Source organism: Primulina huaijiensis, chromosome 3 (genome assembly GCF_012295235.1).
Source record: "Primulina huaijiensis isolate GDHJ02 chromosome 3, ASM1229523v2, whole genome shotgun sequence".
NCBI lineage: Eukaryota > Viridiplantae > Streptophyta > Magnoliopsida > Lamiales > Gesneriaceae > Primulina > Primulina huaijiensis.
Genome location: NC_133308.1, coordinates 21,764,648 through 21,787,307, shown reverse-complemented (window position 1 = coordinate 21,787,307; position 22,660 = coordinate 21,764,648). Strand labels below are relative to the sequence as shown.

Genomic DNA, 22,660 nt, shown 5'->3' with positions numbered 1-22,660 from the left:
TCTATTTTGGTCAATGACCTTCCTTTCACATTTTCTGCTAATTAATTTATTTAAAATTCATTAATCCATTTCCAAAAAAATTAAAACCCATTAACCTAGTCGGGTGATCATATAACAAGGCGTCTCATTTAATCACCACCTCAGTTGTTTTTTTTCTCTATTTGGATTCCGGGTAAATATAGATCAAACCAAATCGAAAAAGACTAAGAAACCAAATCAAATCGTGTTTTTTTTTAATTGATGATGATTTGGATTGATTTTATAATTAATTAAACATAAAAAAATGAATTTATTCAAAGTTTTGATAAAACAAATCAAACCGAATGATGGAAAATTCTATATATGTTACATTTATTAAACAAAATTAGGCTTTCTAAATGATGAAAGTGGATGGTGAAATTAAATGAGGTGAGAGGTGTGAGTACTGTTCAGAGAAAAAATAAATAAAAGAACATGTTTTATATGATTTTGTTACACAACAGCTTTAAAATTGTGTTCGGACGAGGGTTCACACTGGAACTATGCATCTATTTATAGATGTATCATTTGGCATTTCAATGTATAATATTCGAGTTTTTCTATCATCACATAGCATTTGAGTACATGGTTCTATGATGTTTTGAGGTGTTTGTTCTCCTGTATTAAGAGAGTGTGTTCTATTTGAAAACACAATGAATAGTTATACACCAAAAAATATTATGGTGAAATTCATTTCATCTTGCCCATAGTTTTTACCCTGATAGTTTTTAAGAGTTTTTCACGTAAATCTTGGTGTCCGATTTTATACTTTATTTTCATATTATTATTTCAAGATGTCGCATCTAGGACCAACAATTAGTATCAGAGCTTTGATTTAAAATTTATTAAAATTCTGAGTATGGTATGTGGTTGCAGTATAGACCGATCTTCCACATCGGAAATTTTTTTTGAGATTTTTTATTAAGATGAGATTATTTTGTTCAGTCTATTAAATTGTTGTAGACATAATAACGGACAGGTACAAGATAGCAAAGTTCAATGGAATTTTATGCTATGAAAAATAAAGATGCAAGCAGTTTAAAAAAAAAGGAGAATTGTTTGACGGTTGTTGGAGATACACCGAGGGAAATGACGGACGATAGAAAGTGAAATGAGATGAATGATAATATTATTATCAATTTACACTTGGCAATAGGAGACGAAGTACAGTCAAGTATCTCTGAGATAAAGACGTCAAAAATTATTCGGGATACTCTGACAAAGATATACGAAAGTCAAGCCACTACACAAAAAGATTTTTCTAAAGAGAAAACTTAATACTATTCGGATAATGGAATCATCATCAATGACCGATAATATCAACACTCTAAATACTCCATTTGACCAACTTACTTCTGTGGGACATAAAATAGAGGAAAAAGAACGTGCAAAGCTTCAACTTCAAAATCTACCATATTCATACGATCAACTTTTTATCAATTTAACCAACAATATTCTCACAAAGTTTTTAAACTTCGATGATGTCTTAATTGTGATTATCAGATAATAGTCTAGGCAAGAATAAGGAAGATATGTTAGTAACTTCAAAGCAAATAGAGGCTTTACCTATAATAAGAGAAAAATTTATAAACCGTGACTCCAGTGAGAGCCAAAGGCAAGATAGATCAAAGTCAAGGAGTTATAAGAAATATTCAATGCTATAAATGTGGCGGTAAAGAGCACTTCAAGAAAGAGTGTACGAGTATCGAGAAGGGTTCTCAAGGAAATGTTATCAATACTTCAGGATGTACTGAAATATTATTCAGCAAAGCAGCAATAATTGCAGAAGGCAAACACAAATTTTGTGACACGTAGATTATGAATTCATGAGAGACGTGATACATGATATCTTGAAGAGAATGGTTCAATAAGTATGAATTATTCTCAGAAGGATCTGTATTCATGAGAAATGATCATGCATTAAGAATCGTCGGAGTCGGTACTATCAAAAAAAAATGTTTGATGATATCATTCGCACCATATAGGAGGTACAACATGTGAAGGTGCTGACGAAGAATCTTTTGTCATAAGAGATAATTAAAAGTGTTACGACATAGAAAGCTCGGACACATGTCAGAACAAATGTTGGAAATTCTTTCAGAACAGAAGCTATTGTCGGGGCTTACAAAAGCGTCTCTATCATTTTGTGAGTATTGTGTTACCAGTAAACAACACAAATTAAAGGTTGATACTTTCACTGCCAATAACAAAATCATATTGGAGCCGATTCATTCGGATGTTTGGCAAGCATCGGTTGTATCCATAGGAGGAGCGAGATACTTTTGTCTCGTTCATTGATGATTTCTCTAGGAGATGTTGGGTGTATCCAATCATGAAGAAATCAAACGTTTTCCAGATCTTCAAAGATTTCAAAGCGCGTGTTGAACTTGATTCTGAAATGAAAAAATTGTTTGAAGACTGATAATGGAAAGTAATAAGTGACGAATTTGATGTATTTTATCAACACTAGAGCATCAAAAAGATATTTCATGAAGATTTACACACATCAACATAATGGAGTGACATAACGGATGAACAAAATATTGTTGAACAGAACAAGAGCTATGTTGAGGACTGTGAGTCTAGATAAGTCATTTTGGGCGGAAGCAGTCAAAACCGTTCGTTATATTATCAATCGTTCTCTTTCAGTAGCGATTGATCTGTAGACTCCGATGGAGATGTGGAATGGGAAGCCGATTGATTATTCTCATTTTCATGCATTTGGAAGTCTAGTTTGCGTTATGTGCAATGAGCAAGAAAGATCGAAGTTGGATTCGAAATCCAGAAAATGTACCTTCTTAGGTTATGCTGACAGAGTAAGTTGTTTTTCTTGTGGGATTCTACTGTCCACATTCTTGTCATCAACATATATGTTATCTTTGAGGAAGATAAAGTAAAGAGAGATAAAGGCACACTGAATTTAGAAAATGCTAGAATTCATGTGGAAATAAGACAGACGAAGATCAAATTTCTTGTGAAGCAGTACCAGATCACGATGAACAATAACATGTTGAGTCTAAGGTTTCCAAAGTAAGGCAGTCATTTCGAGATAGAATATCACTACGTTGGCTTTTAGATTATGTTACTGAAAGCAATATTTCTGTTAATAGAGGATGGTGAGCTATCGAGTTTCCATGAGGCTACTCAAAGCTCGGATGTATTCTTGTGGATGACAGAAATGCATAAAGAATTGGAGACATTAGACAAGAATAAAACTTAGGATCTTGTTACACTATCACGAGGGAGAAAAATCATTGGTAACAGATGGGTCTATAAGATCAAACGTGATGATAATAACCAAGTGGATCGGTATCGTGTTAGTGGTAAAAAGGTATACTCAGAAAGAAGACGTCGACTTCAATGAGATATTTTCTCCCGTGATTCGGCTTACAACGGTCAGATTAGTGTTGACATTATATGCAGTTTTTGAACTACATCTAGATCAACTAGATGTGAAAACGACATTTATTCTTGGAGATCTCGAGGATGAAATCTATATTCTCCAGCCATAAGGTTCTGTAGAAAAAAGGCAAAGAGAACTTGGTTTGTAGGTTGAATAAATCTCTGTACGGTCTCAAACAGGTGCCGAAGTGTTGATACAAAATATTTGATTCCTATATCACGAGTCTTAGATGAAACAGATGTGGTGTAGACCCTCGTACATATTATGTCTGGTAATGATTATATCATTTTGTTTTTGTATGTGGACGATATGTTGGTAGCAGGTCCCGACAAAGACCAAGTCCAAGAATTGAATGCACAATTGGCTAAAATTTGACATGAAGGAATTGGGACCAACAAACATGATTCTATGGATATAAGTTAACTGAAACGGAAGTTACAGAAAGATTTAGCTTTCCCTGAACAATTACTCGAAGAAAGTCTTGCAACGCTTCAACATGCAAGATAGTCAGCCATATCAACCCATCTTCTTATTAATTTCAAGTTATCCTCCGAAATGTGTCATAGTAGTGAAGCTGAGAGGCTGGAGATATCTCGAGTACCATAAACATCAGTAGTGATAAGTTTGATGTTCGACATGATCTATACAAGATTGGATATTGCTCAAGCAGTGAGAGTAATTAGTCGGTATACGACGATTAATGGACGAGAGCATTGGAGCACTGTTAAGAAGATCATTAGATAAATTAAGGGTACCTCAAATAATGTATTATGTCATGGAGGATCGGATTTTACACTTATGAGTTATGTCGATTCAGATTATGCATCTCATCCTGATAAGAGAAAATATACTACTTGTTATGTGTTTACACTTGTAGGGGAGCAGTAAGTTAGGTTTCAAAACTGCAAACAGTTGTGATGTTATGTACAATGGAGATAGAATACATGACATCTACTCAAGTTTGCAAGGAGACGATATGGATTAAAAGATTATTGGAGGAGATCGGACACAAACAAGATAATGTTCATTTATTTTGTGACAGTCAAAATGTCTCGCACATTGCAATGAATTCATCACTTCATTGTAAGACTAAGAACATTAGAGTTCAATTTCATTTAATATGATAAGTAGTAGAAGAAAGAAGCGTAAATATGCAGAAGATTTATACATAATATAATATAGCTGATATTCTGACCAAGCAGTGAACATTGACAAGCTTGAGTGATGTAGATCCTCGAGTGGCCTAGTCGAAACGTAAGTAGCAGGGAATGGAAAAATTGAAAAGATGTGTGGAGATATGTTTGATTCTCAATCAAATCTCCAAGTAGGAGAAATGTCGGCAAAGGTGGATGGTGGAATTAAATGAGGTGGCTGATGTGAGCATTGTTCAAAGAAAGAAAAAATCAAAAAACAAGTTTTATATGATTTTGTTATGCAACAACTTTGAAATTATGCTCAGAGGAAGGGTTCACACTGGAGTTATGCATTGTAAATAGATGCATCATTTGGCATTTCATTGTATCTCATTTGAGTTTTTCTTTCATCTCATAGCGTTTAAGTGTTTAATTCTATAATATTTCTGACATACTTGTTCTCGTATATTAAGAGAGTGTGCATTTTATTTGGAAACACAATAAGTTGTTATACACCATAAAATATTATAGTGAAATTCTTTTCATCTTACCCGTGCATTTTTACCAAAATAATTTTTAGGTGTTTTCACGTAAATCTCGGTGTTTAATTTTACACTTTATTTTCATATTATTATCTCAAGATGTTGCACCAGGGACCAACAATATATATGTACTAATAAAATCAAAATAAAAGCCGATAGAGATGTAAACGAACCAAGCCGCTTGCGAGCTACTCGGAGCTCGGCTCGCTAAAAAGCTTGTTCGAGACCGTTCGTTAAGCTTATCGAACCGATCTCGAGGTTCAAGATGTTTGACTGGCTCGCGAGCTCGAGCTCAGCTAGTTTTTTGGGGTAGCTTGTTGGGCCATGAGTTTTTGTCCCACATTGCTATTTTAGTGAAATGTAAGAGATTGAAATGTTATAAATGAAAAGCATACCCTTTAATTCCTCATATCTTAGTTGTCCTTTTGGCTTAAAATGCTCGACGAGCTCTAAAACGAGTTTGTTTAATAAGGTAAAAATAAGTTTTTTTAACGAGATTGAAAACGAGTTCACTTAATGAGCTGAACTCGAGCTAGGATTGTTAAACATGACAAACGAGCTATTAACGAACCGGGCTCGAACTATTCGCTAGCTTAATAATTTTCAAACGAGTCGAGCTCGAGCTTAATAATAAAAGCTCTAATCGAGTTCAATCATATATATATATATATCCTAAACGAGCCGAGCTCGAGCATGATAGTATTCGGCTCGGTTTATTTACATCCCTACGTTGCAACATGTTTGCACGACGATCCTCAGGGAATGTTGGGCTTGGATCAAAAAAGGTCCGTAGCCTCGGTTACCACCTACCCATGACATTCAATCAAACTAATAAACCGAGAAATGGCTGGAAATGGGCCGAGGAAAAACAATAGTGGACATCATACATACACTTTGTGGAATAAGTTTCTGGACATCATNATATTTTAATTTTGAATAAGTTTCTTGTGTTACGGTTTCATAGATTCATATCCGTGAGGTGAGTCAACTCGATTCTTATTTAAAAACAAACGCATGATTTCAAAATCGATTATTCCCATTCTTATGGTTTCGGTTACGATTTATATTAAATTTTAATAATCAAGAAATCTATTTATATATAATCAAATGTATTTATATATAATCAAACAAAACTAATTATTTGATAAAATATTATGAATATTGTATTTTTTTTAAAACTAAAATATTAATTGATTGAATATATATACATATAAATTGATTGAATATATATACATATACACGTCTTACAATCCTTCTCATCAGATCAGAAGAGAAGAGGGTCCATGCTGGTTTATATTTCTCCGGACAATTTAGCTACGAACAACGATGCCGACGGCATTTCTCCATGAAAATTAATATAATTTCTGTCTTGGAAAGGTAATCCAGCGTTAGTTTATCAATGTCAGCTCCCCAAAACCTAGGTGGGACGTCCCGTTGTGGGTTGGTGCTGGGTCCTGCCCTGGACAAGATAATCAAGAATGTGGCCTGGAGGAAACACTCCCACCTCGTCTCTGCCTGTAAATCTGCACTCGACAGGCTCCATTCGTTGGCCGATGATCCCCACGATCCCACCTCCTGCTCCCCCCTCTACGGCCTTTCTCCTTCGGATGCTGATTTCCTTCTTCAACCCCTTATCATGGCCATCGAATCGGCTTCCCCCAAGGTGGTCGAGCCCGCCCTAGATTGTGCTTACCGACTTTTTTCTTTTGGTCTCATCCGCTGCTGCGAAATCAAAGACGACTCCTCCCTCATTTTCCGCCTAGTTGACTCTATTTGTAAATGCGCTGTACTTGGGGACGAGCCCGTTGAGCTTGGTGTGCTCAAGGTCCTGCTCTCTGCTGTTCGATCCCCCTGTATCTACATCCGAGGCGATTGCCTTGTTGAGGTCGTCAGATCCTGCTTCAATATCTACCTGGGTGGCCACAGTGGCACCAATCAGATCTGTGCAAAGTCGGTTCTTGGGCAGATGATGATCATTGTTTTCACCAGGGTGCAAGAAAATTCCATGATTGTCGATTTCAAGAATGTGTCCGTCTCTGAATTGTTAGAGTTCGCTGACAGGAATCTGAATGAAGGGAGTTCCATACAATTTGCTCAAAACTTCGTTAACGAGATTGTGGAAACGAAGGACAGTCTTGATTCTAATTTGTCCTTGGATCTTCAAAATGGTGGCAAGCATCCAGAGGGGAAGGCTGACGAATCTGTCAACGAGGGTGATGATTTGAGCGGCTACAGTAAAATTAGGGAGGATGGTTTTTTGATTTACAAGAATTTATGCAAGTTATCCATGAAGTTTTCGTCACAGGAGCATCCTGATGATCATATCCTTTTAAGGGGCAAAATTCTATCCTTGGAGCTTCTAAACGTCATAATGGGGAATGCAGGTCTAATATGGCGTACCGATGAGAGGCAAGTGCTAACTTGTTCTCACAAAATTCTTTTAAAAATTGCTCGTGTTTGTTCTTGATCTTCGAAACTTGGAATCGAACTTTATCCTGTATTGTGTTGGAGATTAAATTGTGTAGAATGTCTTTGAGTAACCAATACCATGGCGATCAAGGATCATAAGTGAATGAATGGAGAGAGCCTGACTGTTGTTCAATGCTGATAAGGTGATATAATATTTGGATGTTTAAGGATAAAAACTGAATTGATGCTTAAACCAGATGAGATGGATGATTAGCAAGCCATGACTTGTGCCCGATGTGGAAATTTTGTGAAACAGGATTGCAGAACTGTGCTATGGTTATCTTACTCCATCTACTTCATCTTTGTAGAGTTTAGGCGATAACAATGCAGTTTACGTGCATTTCATTGAACCTAAGATGCCCATGTCCTCGTTTATGTTTTTTCTCACCAAATAATTCTCTCTTCGAAATCCAACCTATCAAGTTGTGTATCTAATTTTATCCTTTAGTTTTCTTAGAAGATAATTTAGACTAGGGGTGTCAAAATGCGACACGACCGTCAACCCGACACGACCCAACACGAAAAAAATCAGGTTCGAGTTAGTGCCAGGTTAGAAGGGTTTCGGGTTGGGTTGCGGGTTGGCCCGAATTTTTTTTTTTTTTTCATTAATTTTTTTTAAAAAAATAAAAAAAATGCGGGTTATGCGGGGTTAGACGGGTTGAGTCGGGTTAAACGGGTTCGTGTTCGGGTTGGGGGTTTTCGGGTTGGGAAAAAAAATAAAAAAATTTCGCGGATTGACCCGAAACCCGACCCGATTGACACCCCTAATTTAGACGTAGTTATGGTGAATAGTTATTGAAAGCCACAAGGTTTATGTTTATGTTCAAGGCTTAGCAACGTAGCCTTGTCCCTCGACACAAGGCAAGGCTATGTGTGGTTCTGTATGATGAAAATTTTCAAATATTTGATCCTAACATAGTATCACTTAGGGTACCTCATTGATGAATGATATGTTTCCCTCATGCCTCAGCTCTAAGATATCTATACGCTATTATGTGCATCACATTTGACTTGGTTATTTAAGCGGAGGGTTTATATATTTTCACTTTGTCTTGACTGGATCTCGGGCTCTTTCTGGACGGTGCTAAACTACATATTGGTATTTGAATTATCATGAGATTCCCGTTAATTGGTATGTATAATGTACAAGAATTTGAAACAGGATCGTGGCACATAAGAAAAAGTCATTGAAGTGGAAGGCAAGATATTGCTCTGTAACCATGATGATTTTCTTTATCCCTCTTTTGGTTTCTATAAACGGGGTCTCTTTTTTTCCTCTGATTAGCTAACAAATTTTGTGACCACGATGGTTTTCTCTAACCCTCTATTCATTTCTACAAATGAGGGGTCTGTTTTTTCCTCTGATCAGCTAACACACTTTTTGGTTTACAGGTTCCTTAATGCTGTCAAGCAGTATCTATGCTTATCATTGTTAAAGAACAGTGCTCTATCTGTTATGGCTATTTTTCAACTTCTCTGTTCAATATTTCAAAACTTAATATCCAAATTTAGATCTGTTCTCAAATCAGAAATTGGAATTTTTTTTCCCATGCTAATCCTTCGTGTGCTGGAGAATGTGCTTCAACCGAGTTTCTTACAGAAGATGACCATTCTGAGTTTACTCGAGAAGATGTCTCAGGATTCACAGTTTATTATTGATATTTTTGTCAATTATGACTGTGATGTGGAGGCTCCAAACATATTTGAAAGGTACTAAGGTTTAGGTTTTGGTATTTGTGTTTTCAAACATAATTATCATGATCAGGCTATCAATTTGGTTAGAAACCTTACATGTTCTACTTACGATTGAATGTTTTACATTTTATTTTTGAAAAAGCAATGCCTCCGATCGGATGGTCTACATTTTTTGTTTGAGTAATGCATGCAAGTTTTTCTTTATTGCTGTAAAATCAAAGGCAAAGAGCGTCAAACAGAGTTAGTCCTGAGTATTTATAATCTCTTGTAATAATAACCCAAATTCTTGGGTTTGTCAATTTTAACTCTGTAAAATCAAACTACTCTTTATTATCTTGGCTTTTGATTGGCCTCTGCAGTTCCCCACATCCGTGAAATCCTTGATATTTGGAAAGTGAAGACAGGAATTAAGTCATCAGTCAGGTCCCCTCAAAATTGAAAATACGACAAGTGATCAAGTTTGCCATTCTAAAGTCATTAATTATGTGAGGATCAGAGGATCTTAAACTTGTAAAATGCTACGATGGACGCCGTGATACACGATGATGATTATGAAATGAATAATTAAGAATGCCAAAAATTGTTCTAGTTTGGCATACAATTTCATTCAACAAAGTTGGTAAAGAAAAGTTGCAATGCTTAGATTCGAACAATCTTGTTGGATTCCATATCTTTGAAATTTAAGAGATTCTGGAGACAAACTAGATATTGAATGGTGAATTTCAAACTCAAGACATGTAACTTAAACATGGATAGTTCCTTTACATATTCTGTTTAGGTTCATGCCGTATCATAGTCATTTGGGATGATATAGATTTGCTACTTGAATTGCAGAAAATTTTCACGCAGCTTTCTCTTCCACTTCATTCTTTGCCAGATTATGATTCTTTCATATGTCTCTCTTCCACTTCATTCTTTGCTGGCTTCTCACTCTTTATCTGTCCATGTTTTCCTTGTTTTTTCCAAATATTTTCTTATATTCTTGAATTTATACTTCAACTACTGACTCCTTAAGCTATTTGCAGGACCGTCAACGGACTTCTGAAAACTGCTCTAGGTCCACCACCTGGTTCAACTACCACTTTGTCTCCTGCCCAAGATATGACATTTCGTCATGAATCAGTTAAGTGTTTGGTTAGAATCATTAAATCAATGGGGTCATGGATGGACCACCAGCTGAAAGTTGGAGATGTGAATCCACCGAAGTTGTCTGACAACGAGAACTTAACTGAATCACCCTCTAATTTGAACGAGGATGCAAATTTTACTGATTATGAGCTGCTCTCACAAGCGAACTCTGAATTTTCGGATGCAATCTCATTGGAGCAACGTAGAGCTTATAAATTAGAAATGCAGGTCAGGTTATGTAATATTTTGTGGTGTTATTATCTCATGGCGAACTAAATAAATTAACATCCATAAAATTTATCTACTTTATCAATTGCTTTCATGACTGACGAATTTCCGTGAGGAGATGGTTTTATAACGAGTTAAATAAGAATCTACTTTGTGTTTTAAATACTGTATTTGGTAACTTTCCAAATTAGGTAATTTTCCATTGTGTGTCATCTGGGGGAACTGATGTATAATGTCCATAAAATTTTAAAATGATCTGGTATACCGTAGTGACCATGTCAATGGAATAAATGCAGAAAGGTGTTGCACTGTTCAACAGAAAACCTTCGAAGGGAATTGAGTTCTTAATAAGCGCCAAAAAGGTTGGAAGCTCTCCCGAAGAAGTAGCTTCTTTTCTTAAAAGTACACCTAGCTTGAATGAAAGTATGATTGGCGATTATTTTGGAGAAAGAGAGGATTTTCCTATGAAAGTAATGCATGCATACGTAGATTCCTTCGAATTTGAAAAAATGGGCTTTGGTGAAGCAATTAGGTACTTTTTGAGAGGGTTTAGGTTGCCTGGAGAAGCACAAAAGATTGACCGCATCATGGAAAAATTTGCTGAACGCTATTGTAAATGCAATTTGGATGCGTTTTCAAGTGCAGATACAGCTTATGTCCTTGCTTACTCGGTTATAATGCTCAACACCGATGCCCATAATAGCATGGTAAAAGATAAGGTTTGTTTTCTAACACTTCTCTTTGTTCTATGTTTTTTCTTAATCTACATGTACTATCTGTTTGACATGTTTGTATGGTACTAATGTCATCTTTCTTTTTTGAGATGCTAACTACTTTGTTTCTCATTAGTCCGCTTTCTCAGCTTGGAATCTCGGGTTACCCTTCCTTAGTGATTTTAGCTTTATAGATGTAGATAAACGGGCTAAGCTTTCCATACATTGAATAAAAATGTGGCTGAATGAGTTGTACTCTTTATTCAAATAATAAACATGATGTTGATTTCCAAAGTTTTGTACCTGATGCATTTTTGAAAAATAAGAGACCACTTTTTAAGTTCTAAATCTTTTGGATGGGATTAGGAAGTAAACAAATTTAAACCAAAAGTTAAAGTATCATAAGTTTTTCATATTAACTAGTATTATTTCCTTTCGCTTTCTCTTACATGCATCTAATGGTCAGCATAACATATCCTCTAGCTGTTTTCAATATCCAATACCATATGTTTTAGGTCTCTCATACTTTTTAAGAGGGTTTAGGTTGCTTGGAGAGACAATTAGGTACTTTTTGTATTAACCTTTTTAGGTCTCTCATCACTTAACCATTCTATTTAGCTGCAAAGTGGTTAATATTAGAGCCAACAAAAACTCCTTCGCTGATTTTGGAATTTCCCAAACCAGACCTAACTCCTGCAAAGCTTTGAACCAAAGGCGTCTCATGATAGGGCAATGAATAAAAATATGGTCCTGGGTCTCTACCTCTTGCCGACACAACACGTACCAACTCGGGCAAAGAGAACAAGTAGGCCACGTCTTTTGCATCATCTCACATGTTGATAATATTCCCAGTATCACAATCCACGAGAAAACTTGAACCTAAAAGTAGATTGACACTTTCCGAATTACATGAAAAAGAGTGAAGGAAGGAAAATCACTAACTGGAAAGAAAGACACGTAGAAAGACTCGACTGAAAAAACCCCTGAAGTATTTGCTTCTCCCTCAACCAACATGACCCTCTCTAAGGCTCCTAACAAAAAGCTCAAGTTGTTCACTTTTCATCCCTCAAGTTTCGCCGAAAATGCAAATCCCAAGATATAGAGAACGGAAATGAAGATTGATCCGATCGAAATAAATGAGAAATAAGCTTGTTGTGAACTGATAATATCTTAAACAACGAAGGATAAAGATCTTTAAAAGAAGAATCCCCATACCACCTCCTCCCAAAACCTGATAACGTTATCCCCTTTAACCACGGCGTTCATCGACTTCTGAAAAACCAAGTATATTCTATAGAGAAACTTTTATGGGTTTCTGAATGTAACATTTCGTGCTAAGCCCACATCTTAGCCATTATTCTGTAAACCGTATTTGCTCACTATAACTTTTTTCCACACACTCTCTCTCATAAAAAATTTTCCACATCATTCCCCTAGAAATGCCCTATTTCTCAGACAAATGTTTCCAAAACCCAGGCTTCTTCTATCCTCGGTTTACAAACATGTTCCCACACAACCAAGTGATAATGTAAATCCCATCAGCTCCATTTCATAAAAATCCCTCTTTTGTACCCGGTGGGATCCTAAAAGAGACATGAAGTGCATTGGTAAAGCATTCAACACTGCTGAGATCAAGGTCAATCCATCCCTTCTAGAACAAAACACTTTCTTCCAACTCGCTAACTTCTTCGACAGAACAGGTTCTCAAAACGAAATTTGCAACGGATTTCCGCCTAGTGGAACCCCCTAATATCTAATAGGTCATTTTTCCCTCTGACATCCAATCTCACTAGCTAACCATTCCACTTGTTCCTCACAATTAAGGCCCAACAAAGCACTTTTTTCCAAATTGATCTTAAGCCCTGACATATGACAAAATGAATTCAAAGTCACCACCAAAAATCGCAAATGGTTAACATTCTTTACTAAGAACAAAGTTTCATTCACAAACTGAATGTGGGAAATCTCTACCATCTCTCTTCCTACTTGTAGACCCTGGATAAGGTTCATTGACTTAGCCTTATCGATCAATCTTTCCAACACGTCAACTACCAAATTAAACAGAAGTGGGGAAAACGAGTCACCTTGCCGAAGACCTTTCTCACCCTTAAATTTACCCCTAGGCCTTTTGTTAATAAGTATCGAGAAAGACACATTCGAGACACCCACCCTTAATCCAATTTCTCCATCTCTCGCCGAACCCTTTTTTTAGTAAGACAAAATCCAAAAACCTCCAATCCACATTGTCATCAGCCTTCTCGAAATGGACTTCTCTTTTTTTTAGCTCCCAACTCGTTAGTTATGAGACAACAATCTAAAATTTGTTTACCTTCGATAAAAGCGCTTTGAGTTTATGCTATTGTGATGGGTATAAATTTTTTCATTCTTAAAGACAAGACGTTAGCAGTAATCTCATACAAACTTGTTGTCAAATTGATAAGCCGAAAATTTCTTATCTTAACCGAATCTTATTTTAGGAATCAAATATATATATGTTTTATTGGTGATACCATTGATAAGTGATAACAACCCCCTCAAAATATTCATTAAAAACCTTTAACGTATCTTTTTTTAAAATATCCCAACAATCCTAGTAGAATGCAATTGTAAAACCGTCTAGGCCTGAAGCCTTTGAACCATCACTCTCAAACATCGCTCTCTGATCTCTTCCTATGTAAAAAGTTTCTCCAATTATGATCTAGATTCGCTATCGATATTGTTCCATTCCACTCCTTCTATATCCCAACCCCTTCCATCAGACTTACCATATAATGATCGTAATTACTTATGCTTCATTACATGGATTTGTAATTTCTTGATTCTGTTCTTTTCCATCTTCCTAGTAAACTGCAATCTATGCATTATAAGTTAGACCTTATGATGCGAATCCGGTTACCCAAGAAAAACAAACACGAACTAGACTCAGTCGCGCCCTCTATTCTATGAACAACAGGATTTCTTTAACCCGATCTTTAATATTTGAAAACAAGTAACGTGTATTCCCCCCTAAATCATGCGGTTTACTGACAAATAACACAAATAAACAATCGAGCTCAAACGAACCTTCAAAGAACTCGTATTTGACATTCCGAGTGAACACAAATCGACAAACGTCACAAATTATTAAACTTTGATAAGTTTGATTTGATAAAAACACAAAAGCGTGCACAATGCCGAAGCTTTCTTGTTGAGAGAAAACTCACAAATTCATTTAATATTCTTCAATTTTTCATCACTAATGTTTTTACAAGATGTTTATATAAAAAATACAACAAAAATCGTAAGTTAGAATTTCTATGTGGCATTCTGCACTGCAGCGCGCTGGGGCGGAGATTTCTGTCAGCTGGAGCGCGTTGTTCTCGCACAGAGGGGCGCTGGCGCGCGCTGTCCTCAGTCTGGCACGTTGGGGCGCGTGTTTCTGGCTGCTGGGGTGCATCCTGGATGCCTTCCTGGGTCATTTTGTACTCGAATACTTTGTTGCTCGACAGTCTTCATGGAACGGTTCATTGAACTCCTTCAATCGTTCAAATGTACTTGATTCTTCACCTTTAATCATCATCAAGCTTGTACGATCGAGACAATATAGCTGTTTGAATCTCCTCCGAAAATTTAGCACGTCATAGCCGGTCATATTCATATTATAGTTAACTTGTGGATGCCTTTATCTTATGTCACCTTTTTTTGGTCATTTGTTTTCAAATTTATCTTGCTAATCCTGTCTTTCTCATGCTTAATGCAAACGTTGTTCGTCTCTCCTATGGTCCAACTAACCTCCGAAGTTTGAGAAACTTTTTACGATATTCCTCTATATGGATAATTTGGTAGGATTATTTCCAGTACTCATGATATTAGCAAACATCTTTGACTATTTTTTTCATATTCACATTGATCTTGAGCAGTGTTCTAAAACTTGGGCTAGGCGTGGCGCCGCCTAGGCGCTAGGCTCCACTTGACCACACCGAAAAGGTTCTAGGCGGCCAGCCTATGCGGCCAGCCTATGCGGCAAGGGCGCCTAGGCGCTCTTAGGCGGGCCTAGGCGGGTCTAGGCTGTCCTAGGCGGTTCACAGCGGTTCAAGGCGGCCTAGACATTTAAAGTTTTTTTGGGAAATTTTTTTTGGGCTTTTAATTTTTGAAAGCCGAATTAAACTAGAACATTACATAAGATAGGCTCGTGCTTTTAATTTTTTGGGATTGAAGGCCTAATTAAAACCACGATTTGTTGGCTTGCGCTTGCCCTAACATGCTACTCTCATCTTTTTTGTCTGTTTACTTCTGCACACATAAGAAAATTGAACCAGACCCTAAATTTTTTCTTTATTTTGATTTCTCTTGCATTTTCTATTATTCTGATCCGCCTTAAGCATAAGGAATGAACCAAGTGTCAATTGGATTTTAACAAAGTTTGGGTTGAAATTTAGTCTAAGAACCATTACAAGTCTTTTGATATCGTGGAATCCGCCTACCGACTAGGCTCTAGGCACTTGTCTGGCGCCCGACTAGCTCCTAGCGAATTTTAGAACCATGATCTTGAGTAGAACTCTGTTTTTCTCTCTCTTCCAAGACATTATCTGCTTAAGTTATGCCATTTATAGGGCTCGTTACTGATTTTCTGTATTTTTTTATTGAATAATGATTTTCTGTATTTTCCTTAAATAAGCAAAAATAGATCCAAATATTTGCCTTGGCGCAGGCATTATGCATGGAAATGAAGTCACTGATCCTTGATTATTTTCAACTATTTAGATGACCAAGGCTGATTTCATCCGGAATAACCGGGGGATTGATAATGGCAAGGATCTAGCTGAAGATTATTTGGGTGCACTCTATGATCAGATTGTCAAAAATGAGATTAGAATGAATGCTAATTCTTCTGCCCCCCAAAGCAAACAGGAAAACAGCCTGAATAAACTGTTGGGTTTTGATGGTATACTTAATCTGGTTTGGAAGCAGACAGAAGAAAAACCATTAGGTGCCAATGGATATCAAATAAGGCACATCCAAGAGCAGTTTAAAGCAAATTCTTTAAAATCAGAGTAAGCTTATGCTCCCAGGGTTTTGGTAGTTTACCATGTATTTGCTGTATTTAATTTCTTTCTTTGTACTAGTGCCTTCTACGTGGAAATTAAGAAAATGCTACTTGTAAATCGTAATGATGTTGGTGGAAATAGCTTACTTGAAGCAGAAAGATGTTGGAATATCCTTTCTTGAAGTAGAATGATCGATATATATTGATAGATGTTTTCTTCTTTGATTTATTGGAATGGCGACCACAGTTCACAATTCCTAAGTACTCTTCTCATTTACACATCAGGGCTGTGTATTATGCTGTAGCTGACCCTACAATATTGAGGTTCATGGTTGAAGTTTGCTGGGGCCCAATGCTAGCTGCGTTTAGTGTAACTCTGGACCAGATCGATGACAAGGAAGCTACCTCTCAGTGCTTGCATGGATTCCGACATGCTGTGCATGTCACTGCTGTTATGGGTATGCAGACTCAGAGAGATGCTTTTGTCACCACTGTGGCTAAGTTTACTTATCTCCATTGTGCTGCAGATATGAAGCAAAAAAATGTTGATGCTGTCAAGGTATATATCATTTCACTTTCTCTTCTGTCTTTCTTAATGTGCTTATAGCTCACCAAAACACATGCATGCACCACCTCTGCTACTCAAGCAGCACACCACCGTGAATTATCAACTGCAGTTGCTTGTAAGTTTCCATGATGAATAATTATCGATTATTACTGTTGCTTACCAGGTGGAGTTAAATCGTTATTTTTTTCTTGGAAATGATATGGTTTACCTTGGTGTAATACTGATTTTTGAAACTCTCTGTTGTTTTGTCAGGCCATAATTTCAATTGCTATTGAAGATGGAAACTACCTTCTGGAGGCATGGGAACATATTTTAACGTGCTTATCCCGGTTTGAGCATCTGCAGCTCTTGGGGGATGGAGCACCATATGACCTGTCTTCTCTTAATACATCCTATTCTGATACTGAAGATATATCACTAAGATCTACCAGCTACCCATCTTTGAAGAAAAAAGGAACACTCCAGAATCCCGCGGTGATGGCAGTTGTTCGAGGGTGCTCCTATGACAGTACCTCTGTCGGAGCGAATTCTCCTGGTCTTGTAACCCCAGAGCAGATCAATAACTTCATATCAAACTTACATTTCCTTGATCAAATTGGAAGTTTTGAATTAAACCACATCTTTGCTCATAGCCAAAGGTTGAACAGCGAGGCAATAGTGGCTTTTGTAAAGGTTCTTTGCAAAGTCTCTATGTCAGAATTGCAGTCTCCAACTGACCCTCGTGTGTTTAGCCTCACAAAAATTGTGGAAGTTGCGTAAGATTCATTCCTAAATTCAAGCGGTTCCTTGCTTTCTTACAAATGTTCCAGGGATGTATAGTGTGATAAATACAACCACTCGATGTTTGTTTTGCAGGCACTACAACATGAATCGCATCAGACTTGTGTGGTCGCGAATATGGAGCGTCCTTTCAGAATTTTTTGTGGCAGTTGGTCTGTCAGAAAACCTCTCTGTTGCAATTTTTGTCATGGACTCACTGCGCCAACTTGCAACGAAATTCCTAGAACGAGAAGAACTGGCAAACTATAATTTCCAAAATGAATTTTTGAGCCCTTTCGTGGTTGTGATGCAGAAAAGCAGCTCTGCAGAAATCAGAGAGCTAGTAGTTCGGTGTGTCTCGCAAATGGTGCTAAGCCGTGTCAGTAATGTAAAATCTGGATGGAAGAGTGTTTTCATGGTAAATTTTACAGTTTTGCCTTTTTATGTCTTAACTAGATAGAGGGTCGAGTAATTTAATTTACTCCAATTTTTCTTCAGATATAGCCTCTGAACATAAGTAGTCCACCAGTTTATATTCTAGGAGTACCTAGCATGTCTGTCATCATATTGGCAACTCAGCTATTATTTATAAAAGAAGTTGATTAGTGGTAATTACTTAATGTACCTTAAGTATATTCTTTTTTGTAAAATAATAAATAACTTAAACTTGAACAGTGCCATATCTTCCTCTTGCAAAATTGCTGTAAACCAACGAAGTCTTAATCCCTTTGAATTTTTGAAGCAGTTACTACCGATAATCATGATGATATCTCAACTGTGATTTGATGTCATACAAAATTTACCCCTTTAAGGTGATTGACCTAGCTTCCACCAAAAACAAACTCAGAACCAAGAAAAGTCCATTATTACTTTCACTTAGGGACAAAGAGATCTAAATGGATTGATAGTTGGCTTCTTCGTTCCCCAGCATGCGGTTCTATGAATTGTTAAATGGGGCCTTCCATTCATGCATTTTGTGGTGCTGGTGGTGGTTTGAATTCTTGGATATTGTATTGATTTTGCGGGGATGGCACACGGTGCTGTTGGCGTGGGTTTACGATGTAGTGCGCTTGGTGGTGGCAAACATGGTGAGGGAATGGTTAATGTTGTCCTAGGTCCTTATCTCCTGTCTTTTTAATTGTCATATTTGCTTCAGAAGTCGTAGTTACGACTTTAGTCCTGTATGTCACACGCCTGTTCTTAATAATGAGTATAGCTAGCTATTCAGGGGGTGGGGGGTAGTTCATGTTGATGATTGCACTACTGTATCTTTGTGAGAATGTGGAAGGGTCAATAATTTTCAGATTTCATCATGAAAGAAAATTATTCAGGATTTATAGGCTACCTCCTTCCTTTTTATATAGGAAGAGATACCACGGAATGTAAAATAACATATCAATTACTTTACTGATAAAATTATGGTTGTAATCTACAATTTTTTTTCTTCCATAAAATTATAAATGAAATCCCAACTTTCCTACCACTTTCTTGAGGATCTCCAGGCTTTATGCCATTTCATATTTGCTTTATTGCAAATGCAGCTTTGCTTTACCTTGACTCCACTATGCTCCCAGCTTCTGAATCACCTGATATCGTAGGATCAGCAAGGCTGGGACAGAGGTGGTAGCCTAAAAGGAGTCAATAAATTCTTTTCACCTAACACTTGTGCAGTCATTTTTTTTAATGTTCTGTAGACCAATTAAGAAATCTTTTCATAACAACAGTACAACACTTCCCTCTCTTTCGCTGCTTTCCCATGATATGAAAATTATAAATTAAAATACTATTCTTCTTCATGGTTCATGAATTTTTTAAGTGACCTTTCCACTCAAATATAATAGGATGATTACTGTATAGCTGCATTCTGAAAACTTATTGTGATAGGATATGTAGACAATATACTTTAAGATCAGGTCTGTCTTTTGAGACCAAGTTTATGGATGTGCTTGTGAAGCTTCTGAGCTGACCCACCCTTGCCTTATCTGCATCATCATCAGAATGTTAAATCTGCAGGTGTTCACAGCCGCAGCAGCTGATGAAAGAAAGAGCATAGTCTTGCTGGCCTTTGAGACCATGGAGAAAATAGTACGAGAATACTTTTCCCACATTACCGAGACAGAAACTACGACTTTTACTGATTGTGTTAAGTGCCTCATCACTTTCACAAGTAGTAGATTTAACAGCGACATTAGCCTCAATGCAATTGCTTTTCTACGGTACTGTGCTGTTAGACTTGCAGATGGTGAACTTGCTTGTAACGAAAAAATTAAGGGGGATGAAATCACTCCTCTGGAGGACAATGTTTTGGATGTTCAAGCCTGCAAAGATGAACACATACATTTTTGGGTTCCTTTGCTATCAGGTATATGATGTCTGTTGAACTACATAGCTGTTGAGATAGTGGTAGTAGCAACAAATTCGTGAATCATCCCCCCCCCTCTCTCTCTCTCTCTGATTGATCATTTATTTTCTTTCAGAATTTTTTGCATTTTGGCAGAGATTGCTACATTTTTACCCTCCGTAACTTCTTAAATTTTTTTGTAGCCTTTCCATTTAAATATGAATATAGAAAATCTGTTAGTTTGTTTCTCGTTCATTAACCTCTTTGTAATATCTCTATAGTTTTTTTTTTGGAGCAAATATCTCTCTCTCTAGTTTGTGACTTTGGGTTGTGCTTGTTTCAGGCCTATCAAGATTGACATCTGATCCTAGATCAGCCATTAGAAAGAGTGCTTTGGAAGTTCTGTTTAATATTTTGAAGGATCATGGCCATCTTTTTTCTCAGCCATTTTGGTCTAATGTTTTCAACTCCATGATATTTCCAGTTTTCCATTCCACATTTGATAGTAAAGTGAATCAGAAGGATGATTGCAGTTCACCAAGTGCTAGATTCAGACACAGTGATGGAAGTGCATGGGACTCTGAGACTTCCGCAATAGCAGCACAATGTTTGAGTGATCTTTTTGTCCATTTCTTTGATTCAGTTAGGTCTCAACTGGTTGGAGTTGTTACGATACTGGTAGGATTCATTAGAAGTCCAGGTCAAGGTCCTTCAAGCGCTGGAGTAGCTGCTTTGATGTGTTTGGTTGCTGATTTGAGAAGCAATCTTTTTGAAAAAGAATGGAGAGATATTTTTCTTTGTATAAAAGAGGCTGCTGCTTCCAGTTTCCCTGGATTGCTTAAGCTTTTGAAAACCATGGACAGTGTTGAGGTGCCTGATGTTGCCCAACCCAAGAGCGACATGGAATTGGCTTCTAGCAATGGAGCAGTAAATGATGACCCTGAGGATGACAACCTGCAAACTGCAGCATATGTTGTTTCAAGGATGAAAAGCCATATTACCATGCAGCTCCTCATTATACAGGTGCGCCGTATCCCCTTCCCTTGCTTGTGCTCAACTGACTGGATGGCATGTTTTTGTTTGCAAACCGATTGAGAAAAATCCGTGTTATGACTATATTATTGGTATGGCTTTGATGGATCATCTCTCTTTTTAGATTTCCTTAAAGCTCATCCCTTCATAATTCACCGATTACCTTCTTATTATAGAACATAATTTATCTGTTTGTTTTTTTCTTGTGTACAAGTGATACTGCGAGATAATGGTTTCAGTTTGCTTCTTCAAAATTTAACTTTGATCTTTTTTCTCCTTGCTCTTAGGTTGTTACTGATCTTTACAAGATGCATTGGCAGACTTTGTCTGTGGGTTCTGTCACCATCCTTCTTGAAACTTACTCATCCATTGCATCTCATTCCCATGAATTAAACATCGAAACAAGTTTACTGCTTAAGTTAGAAAAGGCATGCTATGCCCTAGAGATCTCAGATCCACCATTGGTTCATTTTGAAAACGAGTCTTATCAGAACTACATAAACTTCCTGCATGATTTACTCATGAATAATTCATTGTTGTGCGAGGAGAGAAATTTAGAAGCAGAGCTTGTGTCTGTATGTGAGCAAGTGTTGAAAATATACCTAAATTGTGCTGGCTTTGGATCTGCCAATAATGCTGTTAGCAAGCCTGTGCGTCACAGTTTTCTTCCGTTAGGCTCGGCCAAGAAGGAGGAGTTGGCAGCGCGTACTCCTTTAGTCCTGTTAGTAATGCGTATTTTGTGTAGTATGGAAAGAGATTCTTTTAGAATTTATGTTTCACAGTTATTCCCATTACTAGCAGATCTTGTGCGAAGCGAGCATAACTCACAGGAAGTGCAGCTTGTTCTTAGCAACATATTTCAATCATGTATAGGCCCTTTACTAATGCAATCTTGATATTTTTTGTTTGTGATTTATGTTTGTCGACCATTTTGTGTTTACTGTTACAAACTCCGGCCATTTGTAGCAGAACATCCAATTTTGTAATTCAAAGTGTAGGAGCAATTTGTGTTTTACCACGTTGACAAACTAACTTTATGGAACCTTAGCTTTTCATGGACGTAGTAGTATAGTATTCATGATCATCAGAGTTTTGCTTGCAGTTTAAAAGGTTTTGAAATTTTCAGTAATATCTCTCAGGCATGAGATTTATAATTGTTGCTCGTATGAAAATATTCCCCGAATCAAGTGCTAACTTAGATGAACGTTCTCATTTGTCTTTTTACAAGAACTCCAATTAGATACTAGATAATTTCAACAATTTAAAGTTCAAAATACGATATTGATAATCGTGTTGCGTTTGATATTGTTTATTTAAAGCATTTGAGTTCAGAACGCAATCTGATAATTGTATTATATTAGTTTGTTCTATTTTTTGTTTTAAATTGTTTATATTTTAAATAACTTTGTAAAATGGATATGACAGCTATAGATGGCCCCATACTAAATAAACGAGTATAGCAAGGAGATTTTCTTTTGACAGTGATTTTGTACCATCTAATAGAGCTTGAAGTATTCTTAAAAGCCAACAAATTAGGTCCAATACGTTGTTTTATTCTTACAAATACTTCTCTTTCTAACCAGACAATCACTAATGTGATTCTTA

General features: G+C 36.9%; 1 protein-coding gene across 2 annotated transcripts; it reads left to right on the top strand.

The window, feature by feature from the left end:
- The first annotated feature begins 6,345 nt into the window (after positions 1 to 6,345).
- Positions 6,346 to 22,114, top strand: LOC140973721 (brefeldin A-inhibited guanine nucleotide-exchange protein 1). 2 transcript variants are annotated; one of them, XM_073436724.1, is made up of 11 exons: positions 6,346 to 7,505; positions 8,958 to 9,275; positions 10,286 to 10,616; positions 10,913 to 11,335; positions 16,073 to 16,362; positions 16,641 to 16,914; positions 17,176 to 17,678; positions 17,779 to 18,100; positions 19,696 to 20,044; positions 20,367 to 21,046; positions 21,343 to 22,114. In XM_073436724.1, exons 1-11 carry the CDS (start codon positions 6,496 to 6,498, stop codon positions 21,949 to 21,951), a joined length of 5,109 nt encoding a protein of 1,702 aa, XP_073292825.1. In that variant the 5' UTR covers positions 6,346 to 6,495; the 3' UTR covers positions 21,952 to 22,114. The 2 variants fall into 2 exon arrangements, with proteins under 2 accessions (XP_073292825.1, XP_073292826.1); XM_073436725.1 differs by lacking the exon at positions 6,346 to 7,505 and adding an exon at positions 7,534 to 7,987.
- Positions 22,115 to 22,660: the final 546 nt, after the last annotated feature.